We start from the raw sequence: 17,500 nt of genomic DNA, 5'->3' as shown, positions 1-17,500 counted from the left end.
CTCTCTCTCTCTCTCTCTCTCTCTCTCTCTCTCTCTCTCTCTCTCTCTCTCTGCATTAGAGCCAGGCCTTGTCCTTAATGGTACCTTATGATTCCAGAATCATGGGTATTAATATGTAGTTGGTCCCCCATTTGCTGCTATAACAGCCTCCATTCTACTGGGAAAGCAGTTTGGAACTCAGTAGTGAGTGTTTCAACCGAGGACAGAGGATTTTTATGAGCTCTCCAGTAAGGCCATTCTACTGTCAATGTTTGTCTATGAAGATTGCATGGCTGTGTGATTTGATTTTATACACCTGTCAGCAACGGGTGTGGCTGAAATAACCAAATCCACTAATTTGAAGGGGTGTCCACATACTTTAGTATATATAGTGTATTGATATGGTAGTTTCTATAATGGTACCTCATCAGCATAACGTCAAATCTCTTCTTTACCATGAACAAATGTGTGGAATGTCATTCAGCTATTAACTTCAGCCAATGAGCATGGCTCACTAAGGCAAACCCACCCCGCTTTCTGATTAACCTATGGGCTCACTCGACAATAATCACTTCCCTTTCTGATTAACCTATGGGCTCACTCGACAATAATCACTTCCCTTTCTGATTAACCTATGGGCTCACTCGACAATAATCACTTCCCTTTCTGATTAACCTATGGGCTCACTCGACAATAATCACTTCCCTTTCTGATTAACCTATGGGCTCACTCGGCAATAATCACTTCCCTTTCTGATTAACCTATGGGCTCACTCGGCAATAATCACTTCCCTTTCTGATTAACCTATGGGCTCACTCGGCAATAATCACTTCCCTTTCTGATTAACCTATGGGCTCACTCGGCAATAATCACTTCCCTTTCTGATTAACCTATGGGCTCACTCGGCAATAATCACTTCCCTTTCTGATTAACCTATGGGCTCACTCTGACAATAATCACTTCCCTTTCTGATTAACCTATGGGCTCACTCGAAAATAATCACTTCCCTTTCTGATTAACCTATGGGCTCACTCGGCAATAATCACTTCCCTTTCTGATTAACCTATGGGCTCACTCGGCAATAATCACTTCCCTTTCTGTCAACCTATGGGCTCACTCGGCAATAATCACTTCCCTTTCTGTCAACCTATGGGCTCACTCGACAATAATCACTTCCCTTTCTGTCAACCTATGGGCATAAATCTCAGGGAGCATTTATATGTCAACTCATCCCTTGTCTCTCACTTGATGTTCTGCAGTCTTCCAATGACCTTCCACCTCCTCCACACCACCAGCGTAACAACCTGGAGGCTAGTCATCAGAACCCCGTTGTCCAAGAGGGGTTATAGTATTCTCAATGACCTTCCACCTCCTCCACACCACCAGCGTAACAACCTGGAGGCTAGTCATCAGAACCCCGTTGTCCAAGAGGGGTTATTGTATTCTGTCTCTGATGTCATTCAGTTAAGACGGTACTCGATTGAACTCTCTGATCTTCTAGAAGGATTTGTCTTTGAGGCCTGCGGCAAGACCACTGATTCAACCCAACCACACAGCTCCTCACCCATTCAAACGGTCTACAGTCACCATTTTGTAGCGAGCAGCAGTGGGCCTATTTCTGTAGCTTGGACTCACTACCAGCCCGATTCAAACCAAGGTGCACAGTAACCATTCCAGGACCAGACAACAGCGTGGATATTTCAACGCCTTGGACAGCTACACAGACCTCTGGTAGCAAATCACAGAGAGAGCATTACAACAGTATGTGGACAGCTACACAGACCTCTGGTAGCAAGTCACAGAGAGAGAGCCTTACAACAGTATGTGGACAGCTACACAGACCTCTGGTAGCAAGTCACAGAGAGAGCATTACAACAGTATGTGGACAGCTACACAGACCTCTGGTAGCAAGTCACAGAGAGAGCATTACAACAGTATGTGGACAGCTACACAGACCTCTGGTAGCAAGTCACAGAGAGAGCATTACAACAGTATGTGGACAGCTACACAGACCTCTGGTAGCAAGTCACAAAGAGAGCATTACAACAGTATGTGGACAGCTACACAGGCCTCTGGTAGCAAGTCGCAGAGAGCATTACAACAGTATGTGGACAGCTACACAGTCCTCTGGTAGCAAGTCACAGAGAGAGAGCATTACAACAGTATGTGGACAGCTACACAGACCTCTGGTAGCAAGTCACAGAGAGAGAGCCTTACAACAGTATGTGGACAGCTACACAGACCTCTGGTAGCAAGTCACAGAGAGAGAGCCTTACAACAGTATGTGGACAGCTACACAGACCTCTGGTAGCAAGTCACAGAGAGAGCATTACAACAGTATGTGGACAGCTACACAGACCTCTGGTAGCAAGTCACAGAGAGAGCATTACAACAGTATGTGGACAGCTACACAGACCTCTGGTAGCAAGTCACACAGAGAGCATTACAACAGTATGTGGACAGCTACACAGACCTCTGGTAGCAAGTCACAGAGAGAGCATTACAACAGTATGTGGACAGCTACACAGACCTTTGGTAGCAAGTCACAGAGAGAGCATTACAACAGTATGTGGACAGCTACACAGACCTCTGGTAGCAAGTCACAGAGAGCATTACAACAGTATGTGGACAGCTACACAGACCTCTGGTAGCAAGTCACAGAGAGAGCATTACAACAGTATGTGGACAGCTACACAGACCTCTGGTAGCAAGTCACACAGAGAGCATTACAACAGTATGTGGACAGCTACACAGACCTCTGGTAGCAAGTCACAGAGAGAGAGCCTTACAACAGTATGTGGACAGCTACACAGACCTCTGGTAGCAAGTCACAGAGAGAGCATTACAACAGTATGTGGACAGCTACACAGACCTCTGGTAGCAAGTCACAGAGAGAGCATTACAACAGTATGTGGACAGCTACACAGACCTCTGGTAGCAAGTCACAGAGAGAGCATTACAAAAGTATGTGGACAGCTACACAGACCTCTGGTAGCAAGTCACAAAGAGAGCATTACAACAGTATGTGGACAGCTACACAGGCCTCTGGTAGCAAGTCGCAGAGAGCATTACAACAGTATGTGGACAGCTACACAGTCCTCTGGTAGCAAGTCACAGAGAGAGAGCATTACAACAGTATGTGGACAGCTACACAGACCTCTGGTAGCAAGTCACAGAGAGAGAGCCTTACAACAGTATGTGGACAGCTACACAGACCTCTGGTAGCAAGTCACAGAGAGAGAGCCTTACAACAGTATGTGGACAGCTACACAGACCTCTGGTAGCAAGTCACAGAGAGAGCATTACAACAGTATGTGGACAGCTACACAGACCTCTGGTAGCAAGTCACAGAGAGAGCATTACAACAGTATGTGGACAGCTACACAGACCTCTGGTAGCAAGTCACAGAGAGAGCCTTACAACAGTATGTGGACAGCTACACAGACCTCTGGCAGCAAGTCACAGAGAGAGCATTACAACAGTATGTGGACAGCTACACAGACCTTTGGTAGCAAGTCACAGAGAGAGCATTACAACAGTATGTGGACAGCTACACAGACCTCTGGTAGCAAGTCACAGAGAGAGAGCATTACAACAGTATGTGGACAGCTACACAGACCTCTGGTAGCAAGTCACAGAGAGAGCATTACAACAGTATGTGGACAGCTACACAGACCTCTGGTAGCAAGTCACAGAGAGGGCATTACAACAGTATGTGGACAGCTACACAGGCCTCTGGTAGCAAGTCACAGAGAGGGCATTACAACAGTATGTGGACAGCTACACAGACCTCTGGTAGCAAGTCACAGAGAGGGCATTACAACAGTATGTGGACAGCTACACAGACCTCTGGTAGCAAGTCGCAGAGAGAGCATTACAACAGTATGTGGACAGCTACACAGACCTCTGGTAGCAAGTCACAGAGAGAGCATTACAACAGTATGTGGACAGCTACACAGACCTCTGGTAGCAAGTCACAGAGAGAGCATTACAACAGTATGTGGACAGCTACACAGGCCTCTGGTAGCAAGTCACAGAGAGGGCATTACAACAGTATGTGGACAGCTACACAGACATCTGGTAGCAAGTCACAGAGAGGGCATTACAACAGTATGTGGACAGCTACACAGACCTCTGGTAGCAAGTCACAGAGAGAGCATTACAACAATATGTGGACAGCTACACAGACCTCTGGTAGCAAGTCACAGAGAGAGCATTACAACAGTATGTGGACAGCTACACAGACCTCTGGTAGCAAGTCACAGAGAGGGCATTACAACAGTATGTGGACAGCTACACAGGCCTCTGGTAGCAAGTCACAGAGAGGGCATTACAACAGTATGTGGACAGCTACACAGACCTCTGGTAGCAAGTCACAGAGAGCATTACAACAGTATGTGGACAGCTACACAGACCTCTGGTAGCAAGTCACAGAGAGCATTACAACAGTATGTGGACAGCTACACAGACCTCTGTTAGCAAGTCACAGAGAGAATTACAACAGTATGTGGACAGCTACACAGACCTCTGGTAGCAAGTCACAGAGAGCATTACAACAGTATGTGGACAGCTACACAGACCTCTGGTATCAAGTCACAGAGAGAGCATTACAACAGTATGTGGACAGCTACACAGACCTCTGGTAGCAAGTCACAGAGAGAGCATTACAACAGTATGTGGACAGCTACACAGACCTCTGGTAGCAAGTCACAGAGAGGGCATTACAACAGTATGTGGACAGCTACACAGACCTCTGGTAGCAAGTCACAGAGAGCATTACAACAGTATGTGGACAGCTACACAGACCTCTGGTAGCAAGTCACAGAGAGAGCATTCCAACAGTATGTGGACAGCTACACAGACCTCTGGTAGCAAGTCACAGAGAGCATTACAACAGTATGTGGACAGCTACACAGACCTCTGGTAGCAAGTCACAGAGAGCATTACAACATTATGTGGACAGCTACACAGACCTCTGGTAGCAAGTCACAGAGAGAGCATTACAACAGTATGTGGACAGCTACACAGACCTCTGGTAGCAAGTCACAGAGAGAGCATTACAACAGTATGTGGACAGCTACACAGACCTCTGGTAGCAAGTCACAGAGAGGGCATTACAACAGTATGTGGACAGCTACACAGACCTCTGGCAGCAAGTCACAGAGAGAGCATTACAACAGCTGAAAGAGGGAGAGGTAGAAAGATTGAGAGTACCTCACAAAACCTCCACCCTCAGTCCCACCCATTCCTTCCCCCTCAACCTCTCACCCCTGCTGCCTATCCAGGTGCTCTGCCTCCATTCCTACTTCCCCTTCCCCGTCCCCCCTGAGGTCAGGAGCCCCCCCACCAAGCAACACATGAAGATCAATCTGTATATAAGCTCTGGTACTTACCCCTCAACCACTACTCCCTATCCAGGTGTTGTTCCCCATAGACATAGTAGCTCTATGTCTATATGTTTATCACCTTCTCCTGCTGAAGGGTTTCTCAAACTCAGTCCGGGGCCCCTCCTGGGAGCACGTTCTGTTTCTCTCCTCTGGCACTACACAGCTGATTCAAACCATCAAAGCTTGATGATGAGTTGATTATTTGAATCAGCTGTGTAGTGCCAGAGGAGAAAAACAGAACGTGCTCCCAGGAGGGGCCCCGGACCGAGTTTGAGAAACCCTTCCCCTACAGAATCTTCTGTCAGTGTCGCAGTGAGTCAGGATAACTACGCCACGAAACCTCCACCCTGGCCGCGTCCCAATTGGTTCCCTATATCCTAGATAGTGCACTTCTTTTGACCAGAGTCAAATGGGCCATGGTCAAAAGTAGCGCACTACATAGGGAATAGGGTGTAATTTGGGACGTAGCCCTGGTGTTCTCCCCCCCCCCCCCCCATCTCCCTACAGTACCTTCTACCAGGGTCCTGGTGTCCCCCCCAGCCCCTTCTCCCTATAGTACCTTCTACCAGGGTCCTGGTGTCCCCCTACAGTACCTTCTACCAGGGTCCTGGTGTCCCCCCCTCCCCCTTCTCTGCCCCCCCCCCCCCCCCTTCTCCCTACAGCACCTTCTACCAGGGTCCTGGTGTACCCCTACAGTACCTTCTACCAGGGTCCTGGTGTCCCCCCCTCCCCCTTCTCTGCCCCCCCCTTCTCCCTACAGTACCTTCTACCAGGGTCCTGGTGTTCTCCCCCCCCCCCCCCCCATCCCCCTACAGTACCTTCTACCAGGGTCCTGGTGTTCTCTCCCCCCCATCTCCCTTCAGTACCTTCAACCAGGGTCCTGGTGTTCTCCCCCCCCCCCCCCCATCCCCCTACAGTACCTTCTACCAGGGTCCTGGTGTTCTTCCCCCCCCCCCCCCCCCCCCCCCCATCCCCCTACAGTACCTTCTACCAGGGTCCCAGTGAACCAGCGGTACAGGTATCTGGCCACCCTGAGGAGTCGTCTCTTGCACCTTCTTCTGCGATGGCCCATTGCAATTGTTGGTTATGGTTGTGTAGTTGCAGGTTTAAGGTTATGGTCGTAAGGTTGCAGTTCTCTGTGTTAGTGGTCCTATGGTTCTATGGGTTCTGTAGTTGAGGCTCTACAATCCCAGGTCTACTGTAGTCCAGGGTTTGTAATCCTATTTTCAAGGAGTTCAGTTCCTCTTCTTCTACAGAGAGCTCTGTTAGGACTGGATCTCCATCTGGGTCTGGGTCAAGATGAGCAGCGACTAAACGTCTTTTCATTTCTATGTTTCTCTCTCTCTCTCTCTCTCTCTCTCTCTCTCTCTCTCTCTCTCCCTGTCTGTATCTCTCCTCTCTCTCATTGTCTCTCCCTGTCTGTATCTCTCACTCCCTCTTTCCTTCTCGCTCTCTCTCTCTCTCTGTCTGTCTCTCTCTCCTTCTCTCTCTCTCTCTCTCTCCTTGTCTCTCTCTCCTTCTCTCTCTCCTTGTCTCTCCCTGTCTGTATCTCTCTCTCTCTCTCTCTCTCTCTGTATCTCTCACTCCCTCTCTCATTATCTCTCTCTCTCTCTCTCTCTGTATCTCTCACTCCCTCTCTCATTATCTCTCTCTCTCTCTCTCTCTTGCTCCCTGTCTGACTCTCTCTCTCCCTCTCTCCCTCTCTCCTTCTCTCTCTCAGGTCCTGGAGAGCTTGTTCAAATCAGATCCACTTGTTGCGATCTGGTCTTAAAGAGGAAACTGTGTCCTCTCCCCAGGGCTTCCTCTCTCTGGATCTCTCTCTCTTTCTCTGTCCCTGTCTTCTGCATCTCTCTTTCCTCTTTCTCTATCAATCTCTTTCTCACTCTCACTCTCTCTCTCTGGGTGAAGTTATCTCTAGGTCCAGTACTAGGATCAGCTTCCCCCCCTTATCAAAACTTTAAATGCAAAACTGACCCTAGGGGCAACTTCACTCTACACCGAACCACTCAGTGTTCCTCCATCTGTCACACCCAAAGTGAAATTCCCCTTTTGCATTTCCACCACTAATGGTTAAGCTTAGGATTGGAGGAGGCGAAGCTGATCCTAGATCTGTATCTGTAGGAAACCTTGAAGCGACACACTCAAGAGGTCAAGGGTCAGAAAAGGAAGTCTCATTGTTATGTTCTCTCTCTTTCTTCTCTTCTTTCTTCTTCCCAATGTTCCTCTCTCTTTTCACTCTCCTCTTCTCTATCTCTGCTCTCCTCTCTCTTTTCACTCTCCTCTTCTCTATCTCTGCTCTCCTCTCTCTTTTCACTCTCCTCTATCTCTGCTCTCCTCTCCCTTTTCACTCTCCTCTATCTCTGCTCTCCTCTCCTCTCTCTGCTCTCCTCTCTCTCTGCTCTCCTCTCTGCTCTGCTCTCCTCTATCTCTGCTCTCCTCTCCCTTTTCACTCTCCTCTCCTCTCTTCTCCTCTCTGCTCTCCACTCTCCGCTCTCCTCTCTCTCCCCTCTCTCTGCTCTCCTCTCCTCTCCTTCTCTGCTCTCCTCTCTCTCTGCTCTCCTCCCCTCTCCTCTCTTTCTGCTCTCCTCTCCTCTCTCTCCTCTCTGCTCTCCTCTCTCTCTCTCCTCTCCTCTGCTCTCCTCTCTCTCCTCTATAATCTCCTCTCTCTCGAATCTCCTCTCTCTCTAATCTCCTCTCTCTCTACTCTCCCCTCTCCTCTCTCTTTGCTTGAGGTGATGCAACACTTCGTGTTTGCACGGATATGACCGGTGATCTTTCCTTGTGTGCCGTTCTGTTTGATCAGAAAACATCTCACACTCATCTGTCTCTATCAATCTCTTCTCTCCGCCCTCTTCTATATAATAATTTGTCCTCCCTCTCTCTTTCACTCACCTTTTGTTTAACACCTCTCTCTCTCTCTCAATCGTTCTCTGCTCCGCCAGCGAATTAGAGTTGATGATCATCGCCATGGAAACGTCACAATCCACACTGACCGGTTTAAAGGCCAACCAACACAAAGTGCATTGTCCTCGGTTTCACCTCATCATATCTGAACCATTACAGGGGGAATTGTAAAACAGGCCTTAGATCAGTGTGTAGTGGTGAATTGATTATATTCCACATCAAGCTCCTACAACAACACAGAGGGGAACAATACACATGATTAATAAGGCTGTTCTACCTCGAGCATATTGTACAATCTGGGGCTGTATATATCAAGCTGTATCAGTGCTGGTCTAGGATCAGTTAAACCTTTATTAGATCATAATCAATAAGACCTTATGGACAGGAGGGACCTGGGCCAGTATCCACAAAGCCTCAGAGTAGGAGTACTGATCTAGAATCAGTTTGGCCTTTTAGATCATAATTGATATGAGCATATGGACAGGGGGTGGGACCTGATCCTAGACCAGCACTATTACTCTGAGACTTGATACATAGTGATTGATGTCTGATAGACAGTGTTGCCACCTGGTGAGCCCAGCAGGTCGTCAGCCTCGAGGGGATGTTATGTGTCATTTCTTCCACCAGGTGGAAGTGTTGAGCTACTTTGTGGCAACGTCGAACCAGAAAACATCCGCTTCAAACGAGAACACCTGGGTTTGTTCCACTCCCAACTGGCTTCCTATTCCCTATAGAGTGCACTACTTTTGACCAGGGTCAATGGTGGTGCACTAAATAGTGAATAGGGTGCCATTTGGGACTATCCTGTACTATAATAACTACAGCAGGCATATGACGAGATGAGTTTTATTCAGGAGGCAGGTAGTCTAGCGGTTAGAGACAGGTAGCCTAGCGGTTAGAGACAGGTAGCCTAGCGGTTAGAGACAGGTAGCCTAGCGGTTAGAGACAGGTAGCCTAGCAGTTAGAGACAGGTAGCCTGGCGGTTAGAGACAGGTAGCCTGGCGGTTAGAGACAGGTAGCCTAGCGGTTAGAGACAGGTAGCCTAGCGGTTAGAGACAGGTAGCCTAGCGGTTAGAGACAGGTAGCCTAGCGGTTAGAGACAGGTAGCCTAGCGGTTAGAGGCAGGTAACCTAGTGGTTAGAGACAGGTAGCCTAGCGGTTAGAGACAGGTAGGCTAGTGGTTAGAGACAGGTAGCCTAGTGGTTAGAGACAGGTAGCCTAGTGGTTAGAGGCAGGTAACCTAGTGGTTAGAGACAGGTAGCCTAGTGGTTAGACACAGGTAGCCTAGTGGTTAGAGACAGGTAGCCTAGTGGTTAGAGACAGGTAGCCTAGTGGTTAGAGACAGGTAGCCTAGTGGTTAGAGGCAGGTAGGCTAGTGGTTAGAGACAGGTAGCCTAGTGGTTAGAGACAGGTAGCCTAGTGGTTAGAGACAGGTAGCCTAGCGGTTAGAGACAGGTAGCCTAGCGGTTAGAGACAGGTAGCCTAGCGGTTAGAGACAGGTAGCCTAGCGGTTAGAGCGTTGGGCCAGTAACCGAATCCCTGAGCTGACAAAATCTGTGGTTCTGCCCCTGAACAGGCAGTTAACCCACTGTTCCTAGACCAGTTAACCCACTGTTCCTAGACCAGTTAACCCACTGTTCCTAGACCAGTTAACCCGCTGTTCCTAGACCAGTTAACCCGCTGTTCCTAGACCAGTTAACCCGCTGTTCCTAGACCAGTTAACCCGCTGTTCCTAGACCAGTTAACCCGCTGTTCCTAGACCAGTTAACCCGCTGTTCCTAGACCAGTTAACCCGCTGTTCCTAGACCAGTTAACCCGCTGTTCCTAGACCAGTTAACCCGCTGTTCCTAGACCAGTTAACCCGCTGTTCCTAGACCAGTTAACCCACTGTTCCTAGACCAGTTAACACACTGTTCCTAGACCAGTTAACCCGCTGTTCCTAGACCAGTTAACCCGCTGTTCCTAGACCAGTTAACCCACTGTTCCTAGACCAGTTAACCCGCTGTTCCTAGACCAGTTAACCCACTGTTCCTAGACCAGTTAACACACTGTTCCTAGACCAGTTAACCCGCTGTTCCTAGACCAGTTAACCCACTGTTCCTAGACCAGTTAACCCACTGTTCCTAGACCAGTTAACCCACTGTTCCTAGACCAGTTAACCCACTGTTCCTAGACCAGTTAACCCACTGTTCCTAGACCAGTTAACCCACTGTTCCTAGGTTGTCATTGTAAATAAGAATTTGTTCTTAACTGACTTGCCTCGTTAAATAAAAGGTAAAATGGTGTAATTTAGTAAGGTTAAATAACTGTAATTTCTCGCATGAACACACACACACACACACACACACACACACACACACACACACACACACACACACACAGTCTTGTGTACCTATAGTCCCCTTGAAGTCAATGATCATAATTTGGACCCTGAGTTTTCCAGGTCACATGGTCAAGGGCTTAATCAAGAACAGGGGGCTATTGAAGTCAGTCCTACAGGAACAGATGAGGGACAATCAGGACAGCAGCTTAAAAAACTAAAAGCCAAAATTCATGACCTAAGAGTGAGTTTAAACCGTTTGGTTTCGCTTGCCAGTGTTGTGTTCATCAGGACACGCAACAAAAAAACGTTTTGAAATGTAAAACTACAAATGAGCGTTTCTCATTACAAAAGTCTAGGTAGATCCCTCCCTGTTTCAGTGTGTTTTTGTCCGTCTGGGACCTAATGAACACAACCCTCCCCGTTGTATAACAATCAATGTTGTGTAACGAATAATGAAAGTGAGGCTTGTGTAATTGATGCAGCCGATGTACACACGCAGAGACACAAACACACAGAGACACAAACAAACACACACACACACACACACACACAGCGCCAATGCCATCTGCCCTGAATGGAGGGATTGAACTGTGGCCAAACGACCTCAATAAGGCCAAGGCTCAGTGTGCTGGAAAAGAGACAGGAAGAGATGAGAACACACACACACACACAGACAGACACACACACAGACAGACACACAGACACACACACAGACAGACACACACACACACACACACACATAGACACGGACTGGATGAGAAGAGTGATAGCCTCCCTAATCTAACACGGTATAAACATGGGGATAATATGAAGCGGAGGTCAGAGAGGCTAAACAGCAACGACTCCCAAACATCTGGCCCTCTCTCTCCATCCAACTCTCTCCCTCTTTTTCCTTCTCTCCCCCTCTCTCTGTCTCTCTCTCCCTCAAACTCTCTCCCTCTATTTCCTTCTCTCCCCCTCTCTCTCTCTCCCTCCAACTCTCTCCCTCTTTTTCCTTCTCTCCCCCTCTCTCTCGGTCTCTCTCTCTCTCCCTCCAACTCTCTCCCTCTTTTTCCTTCTCTCCCCCTCTCTCTCGGTCTCTCTCTCTCTCCCTCCAACTTTCTCCCTCTCCCTGTCTCTCTCTCTGTGTGTGTCTCTCTCTGTGTGTGTTTGTGTGTGTGTGTGTGTGTCATCACATGCATTGTTTCCTGTGTGTGTGTTGTTCATAAGTGTGCATACGTGCCTGTGTGTGTGTATATCTCTGTTTGTTTTTCCATAGCAGGCCAGCTGCTGTGCTGTCGTGGGATTGACAGCTCCTATGTGGCCCGTGGTCCCAACGTTCTGAACTGCAAACCACACACAGTACACTGATACACACACACACTTACCTTACACACACACACACACACACACACACTCTGACTAAGGCCCCTCCAGGAATCCCATTGATTACCAATCTGAGATTCAGATCTGAGCCGGCGATGCAGGATTCTGTGGTGTTATAGAGTTGTTTAATTTACCGTGGAAAGAGAGGAGCGATTAAAACCTGGGTTACGAAAGCAACACGCTCTCACATCACAATTAGACATCCACGTTCCTCAAACATCACATTTCAAAGTGTTGAAGGTTAAGTTTAGGCCTTAACTCCGAATTCTAAAGGTTAGGCATTAACTCCAAATGGTTGAGGTAAGGGTTAAGGTTGGGACAGGCTTAACCCACCAGAGTCTAAGCCCTGTCTAAGCCCTGTCTAAGGGGATACTACTAAGCTATATGGAATTGTTTTAAGAAGGTCAAACCAAGGATCATTTTGCTATTTGATATGGAATTGTTTTAAGAAGGTCATACCAAGGATCATTTTGCTGTTTGATATGGAATTGTTTTAAGAAGGTCAAACCAAGGATCATTTTGCTATTTGGTATGTAATTGTTTTAAGAAGGTCAAACCAAGGATCATTTTGCTGTTTGATATGTAATTGTTTTAAGAAGGTCAAACCAAGGATCATTTTGCTGCTTGATATGGAATTGTTTTAAGAAGGTCAAACCAAGGATCATTTTGCTGTTTGATATGTAATTGTTTTAAGAAGGTCAAACCAAGGATCATTTTGCTGTTTGATATGTAATTGTTTTAAGAAGGTCAAACCAAGGATCATTTTGCTGTTTGATATGGAATTGTTTTAAGAAGGTCAAACCAAGGATCATTTTGCTGTTTGATATGGAATTGTTTTAAGAAGGTCAAACCAAGGATCATTTTGCTGTTTGATATGGAATTGTTTTAAGAAGGTCATACCAAGGATCATTTTGCTATTTGATATGGAATTGTTTTAAGAAGGTCATACCAAGGATCATTCTGCTGTTTGATTTTGAATGTTAAGACCCCTTGAAGTATAAAAAACATACATGAAAAAAAATGATTTGATGAAAACGTTTATTTGGCCGTACTGCTATTAGCACCAATACAAACACATTGAATAACAGATTCACTACAAGGAACAATGGATAGATAGTCCCCCAAAAAAATATCTAAAGGAAGTTTATTCTGAAGTGTCAGTCCTATATCTGAGAAATCAGGAAACAAACATTTTTTTATTATAATTTAAAAAATATGTATTTAACCCCTTATTAACCCCAGAGGGGTTATAGTAGGGTGTAGTCCAAACTGGACACTATTCATCCATCTTTCACTCATCTATCCATCCATCCATTTTTCACTCATCTATTCATCCATCTGTCACTCATCTATTCAACCATCCATCTGTGACTCATCTATTCATCCATCCATCTGTCACTCATCTATTCATCCATCCATCTTAAGATAGCTTGGTGAGACGGCCACAGATCACAGTCAAATACACAGGATACAAACATTCCTTTCCACCTCAACAAATATAGCGTTTGGAAAAAAATAACATCTACATAAAATCTAATGAATAAAACATCTGGGAACACTAATGCTGTACACATGAAGGTACCATTAGCAATCCTTTCTGATGAAAAGACACACCGGTGGATAAAGCTGGAAATAAACACTTCTTCTCTCTTCCAACTCATTATAGAACTGTCATGCCAAACATGAGCACAAACTGATCTGGGACCAGATCTATCACCATATCAAAATCTGCCGTCTAACACTGTCTGAGTCCCAAATGGCAGCCTGGTCCCTACATAGTGCACTACTTTTGACCAGGACCCTATGCACTCAATAGGGATCCATTTGGGATGCACACGCTGTCTAACACTCCTTCCTGTAAATGATCAAATAATGATTGCGTTATCAGAGACTTTTGTAGAATGAGAATTGCAGTATTTCGGGAGCTGTTTGACAATCTGTCAGAGAGAACAAAAGACTAGAGTTATCGGAGCAGACACACACACACACACACAGACACCCACACACTGACAGACACAGACACAGACACACACACACACACAGAGCATTAAATAGAAAATGAATATGAGTGTGTCTGCAACCAAACATTGGCTGATCCCTCCTTGTCTCAAATTATACTTTTATCTTCCCAGGCTGAGCCTCCAAATGGCACCCTATTCCCTACATAAAGCACTACTTTGACCCAAACATAGTGCACTATATAGGGAATAGGGTGCCATTTGGCATGCAACCACAGTCAAGGGAAGAACAGTACAACAACAGTTGGGAGGTGGAAATTGTTGCTAACAGACTGAGGCACCTCAAATTGTGACATTTGATGGACAAACGTGTCTGTCATTAGATCACACTCATAGTGAGCCAAGGGCTTTGTGACAATATTCTCTTGGCTTAACTAGCTTCCTTTCCTCATCTCCTCTCCTTAAAATGTCCCCTAATAAGTGAGAGGGATGGTTGAGTAAGAAACATACCACTTCCACCAATACATTGAACAGAGGAAGGAAGAAAGGAAGGACATCAAGGAAGGAAGGAAGGAAGGAACAAGGAAGCAAGGAAGGAAGGAAGGAAGGAAGGAAGGAAGGAACAACCAATCCCACCTCTCTCCCGTTCAAACAGACCAAACTCCAAACACTACAAGGACCATAGAAATGGAATGGATGATATTTCTATGTTCAGGACCATGGAGAGCGCCACGTGACTCGGCTTGTTTCAGCACCTCAGACCTGGTCGTAAGCCTGGAGCATGGATACATTGCCGGAAGCAAACCGTATGTCTCGAGAGAATACCTCAGTCTACATGTTTTCACCTCTCTCAATATATTTGACTATAAATGGAGGAGAGGAGATGAGGAGAGACGGCGCTACCTTAGACGATTGAGATGCAGCCCTCGTCCGCTAACTAACAATAGACTGTTCATCATTCGTTAGAAACAACCCCCTAAAATCAACAGTAATTAGACGCCTCATTCATTCATTTTCCGCCCGTGCCATTATCCCAGGGCGCCCTTAACAGTGACCTTGGTCGGTTGCCCGTGTCGCGAGAGCCGGCAGAACTTATGACTAGGCAGGGAAATTATCCATATGGGTGGATCCCATTTCTCCCGCCCGCTCGTCAAACTACCGCTCGGGGTCCGGGATGGAGTCGGACCGTTAAACCGCCGCTGCTGACTCATCAAATCAGGCCACGCGGCACGCGCTGTGACATTTAAAAAAAAATTAAACGCTGTGGGGGAAGAAGTGTATTACTGGCCCATCTGTCCGATTATTTCAGTTTGAAACACATATATGATTGTCCTCCACTTTGCTTTGTGCGTACAGCACAGTTTCCATGCTGTTAATAGGTTGATTTAAGTCATTGATGGGCCACCAAATGAAGCACATAATTTACATCATGATTATTAGTATTATTTTTATTATTATAAGGATGTCATATCCAGAGACAGAGAAGATAGCCTACCAAAAGCCAGGTCAGCAAACTAACAAAACCAACATACTTCAACTAGCATATATTTTCCAATTTATTATCCATTGCAATTAATAATCCAAACGAAAAGGGAAATGATTATCTACTTACCGGTGAGCGGATCATAAGACCCGTCTAGTTCCCGGGAGTCAGAAAAGCTCTGATCCCGACTTTTCTCCTTCATGTTCGGGAGAAGTGCTTACCAAACCACTGGTGAAATATCCCTCTCTCTCTCTCTCTCTCCGTCTCCCTTTGGTTCCAGGATTAATCTCTCCGGTTCATTCCAGCTACATTTCACACGTTATTCAAAGGTAAAAGGGAAAATAACCAAATTCTCTTTTAAAAAACACCGAATCAAATATTTTTCGGAGTGGTCCTTTCCCGGTCGTCAGAAGAACACCAACTTCGGCGACAGTGAACCTGTCAACTGCTCTCGACGCTGCGCACCCCTGTCTAAATGTAAACAACCTCGCACCGAGCCAGTTAGACAACTAGCCTACAAGCTTCACAGCACATTCAAGTCTACAGCTTACCCACAAAACTTCAATTAAACCTCAAAATAATACAGATGGTTACTTTATAGGATACATAATAATGACATTGAGTTGGTTGAAATCGTCAAATCTTGTTTTAATTCCCTTGGTTCCTGACATTTGTTTCGTATATCGACTGAGGATAAAAAGAGAGAAATTAGCAGTTGACCTCAGATGTCTTTGAGAAAAACCCACTCAGCTCAACGGCTGTAGACAATGGATTCATCCGACGGTGAGAATCACCCCGCGGAGACGGAGCGTGGCTCCCAGATGGAAACCTGTTCCCTGTATACTACCAGTGGTGGGAAAAGTACGCAACTGTCATACTCGAGTAAAAGTAGATCCCTTAATAGAAAATGACTCAAGTAAAAGTCACCCAGTAAAATACTACTCCAGTAAAAGTGTAAAAGTATTTGGTTTTAAATATGCTTTAAACATACTCAAACTCCTTACATGAAGCAAACCAGAACATTTATTTACAGATACCCAGGGGCGCCCTCCAACACTCAGACATAATTTACAGATACCCAGGGGCGCCCTCCAACACTCAGACATCATTTACAGATACCCAGGGGCGCCCTCCAACACTCAGACATCATTTACAAACAAAGCATTTGTGTTTAGTGAGTCCTCCAGATCAGAGGCATTAGGGATGACCAGAGATGTTCTCTGTTTAGTGAGTCCTCCAGATCAGAGACAGTAGGGATGATCAGGGATGTTCTCTGTTTAGTGAGTCCTCCAGATCAGAGACAGTAGGGATGATCAGGGATGTTCTCTGTTTAGTGAGTCCGCCATATCAGAGGCATTAGGGATGATCAGGGATGTTCTCTGTTTAGTGAGTCCTCCAGATCAGAGGCATTAGGGATGATCAGGGATGTTCTCTGTTTAGTGAGTCCTCCAGATCAGAGGCATTAGGGATGATCAGGGATGTTCTCTGTTTAGTGAGTCCTCCAGATCAGAGACATTAGGGATGATCAGGGATGTTCTCTGTTTAGTGAGTCCTCCAGATCAGAGACATTAGGGATGATCAGGGATGTTCTCTGTTTAGTGAGTCCTCCAGATCAGAGGCAGTAGGGATGACCAGGGATGTTCTCTGTTTAGTGAGTCCGCCAGATCAGAGACATTGGGGATGATCAGGGATGTTCTCTGTTTAGTGAGTCCGCCAGATCAGAGGCATTAGGGATGATCAGGGATGTTCTCTGTTTAGTGAGTCCTCCAGATCAGAGGCAGTAGGGATGATCAGGGATGTTCTCTGTTTAGTGAGTCCTCCAGATCAGAGGCATTAGGGATGACCAGGGATGTTCTCTGTTTAGTGAGTCCTCCAGATCAGAGGCATTAGGGATGATCAGGGATGTTCTCTGTTTAGTGAGTCCTCCAGATCAGATGCATTAGGGATGATCAGGGATGTTCTCTGTTTAGTGAGTCCGCCAGATCAGAGGCATTAGGGATGATCAGGGATGTTCTCTGTTTAGTGAGTCCTCCAGATCAGAGGCATTAGGGATGATCAGGGATGTTCTCTGTTTAGTGAGTCCACCAGATCAGAGGCAGTA

The 17,500-nt window shown here is 46.4% G+C and overlaps 1 protein-coding gene across 3 annotated transcripts in view; it reads right to left on the bottom strand.

The window, feature by feature from the left end:
• LOC110494866 (Kv channel-interacting protein 2) overlaps positions 1 to 16,269 on the bottom strand; it is a 28,411-nt gene extending 12,142 nt beyond the window's left edge. For 2 of the 3 annotated variants that reach the window (XM_036949057.1, XM_036949059.1), the window contains exon 1: positions 6,351 to 6,746. In XM_036949057.1, coding sequence (XP_036804952.1) covers positions 6,351 to 6,438 — 88 coding nt within the window. In that variant the 5' untranslated portion in view covers positions 6,439 to 6,746. Of the gene's footprint in view, positions 1 to 6,350; positions 6,747 to 15,528 lie in introns of those variants that run through there. The other variant, XM_036949058.1, reaches the window with a different exon arrangement.
• Between the last annotated feature and the right edge of the window lie 1,231 nt (positions 16,270 to 17,500).

This window comes from Oncorhynchus mykiss, chromosome 17, assembly GCF_013265735.2.
Source record: "Oncorhynchus mykiss isolate Arlee chromosome 17, USDA_OmykA_1.1, whole genome shotgun sequence".
NCBI classification, from domain to species: Eukaryota; Metazoa; Chordata; class Actinopteri; order Salmoniformes; family Salmonidae; genus Oncorhynchus; species Oncorhynchus mykiss.
This window is presented reverse-complemented; position numbering and strand designations above follow the sequence as displayed.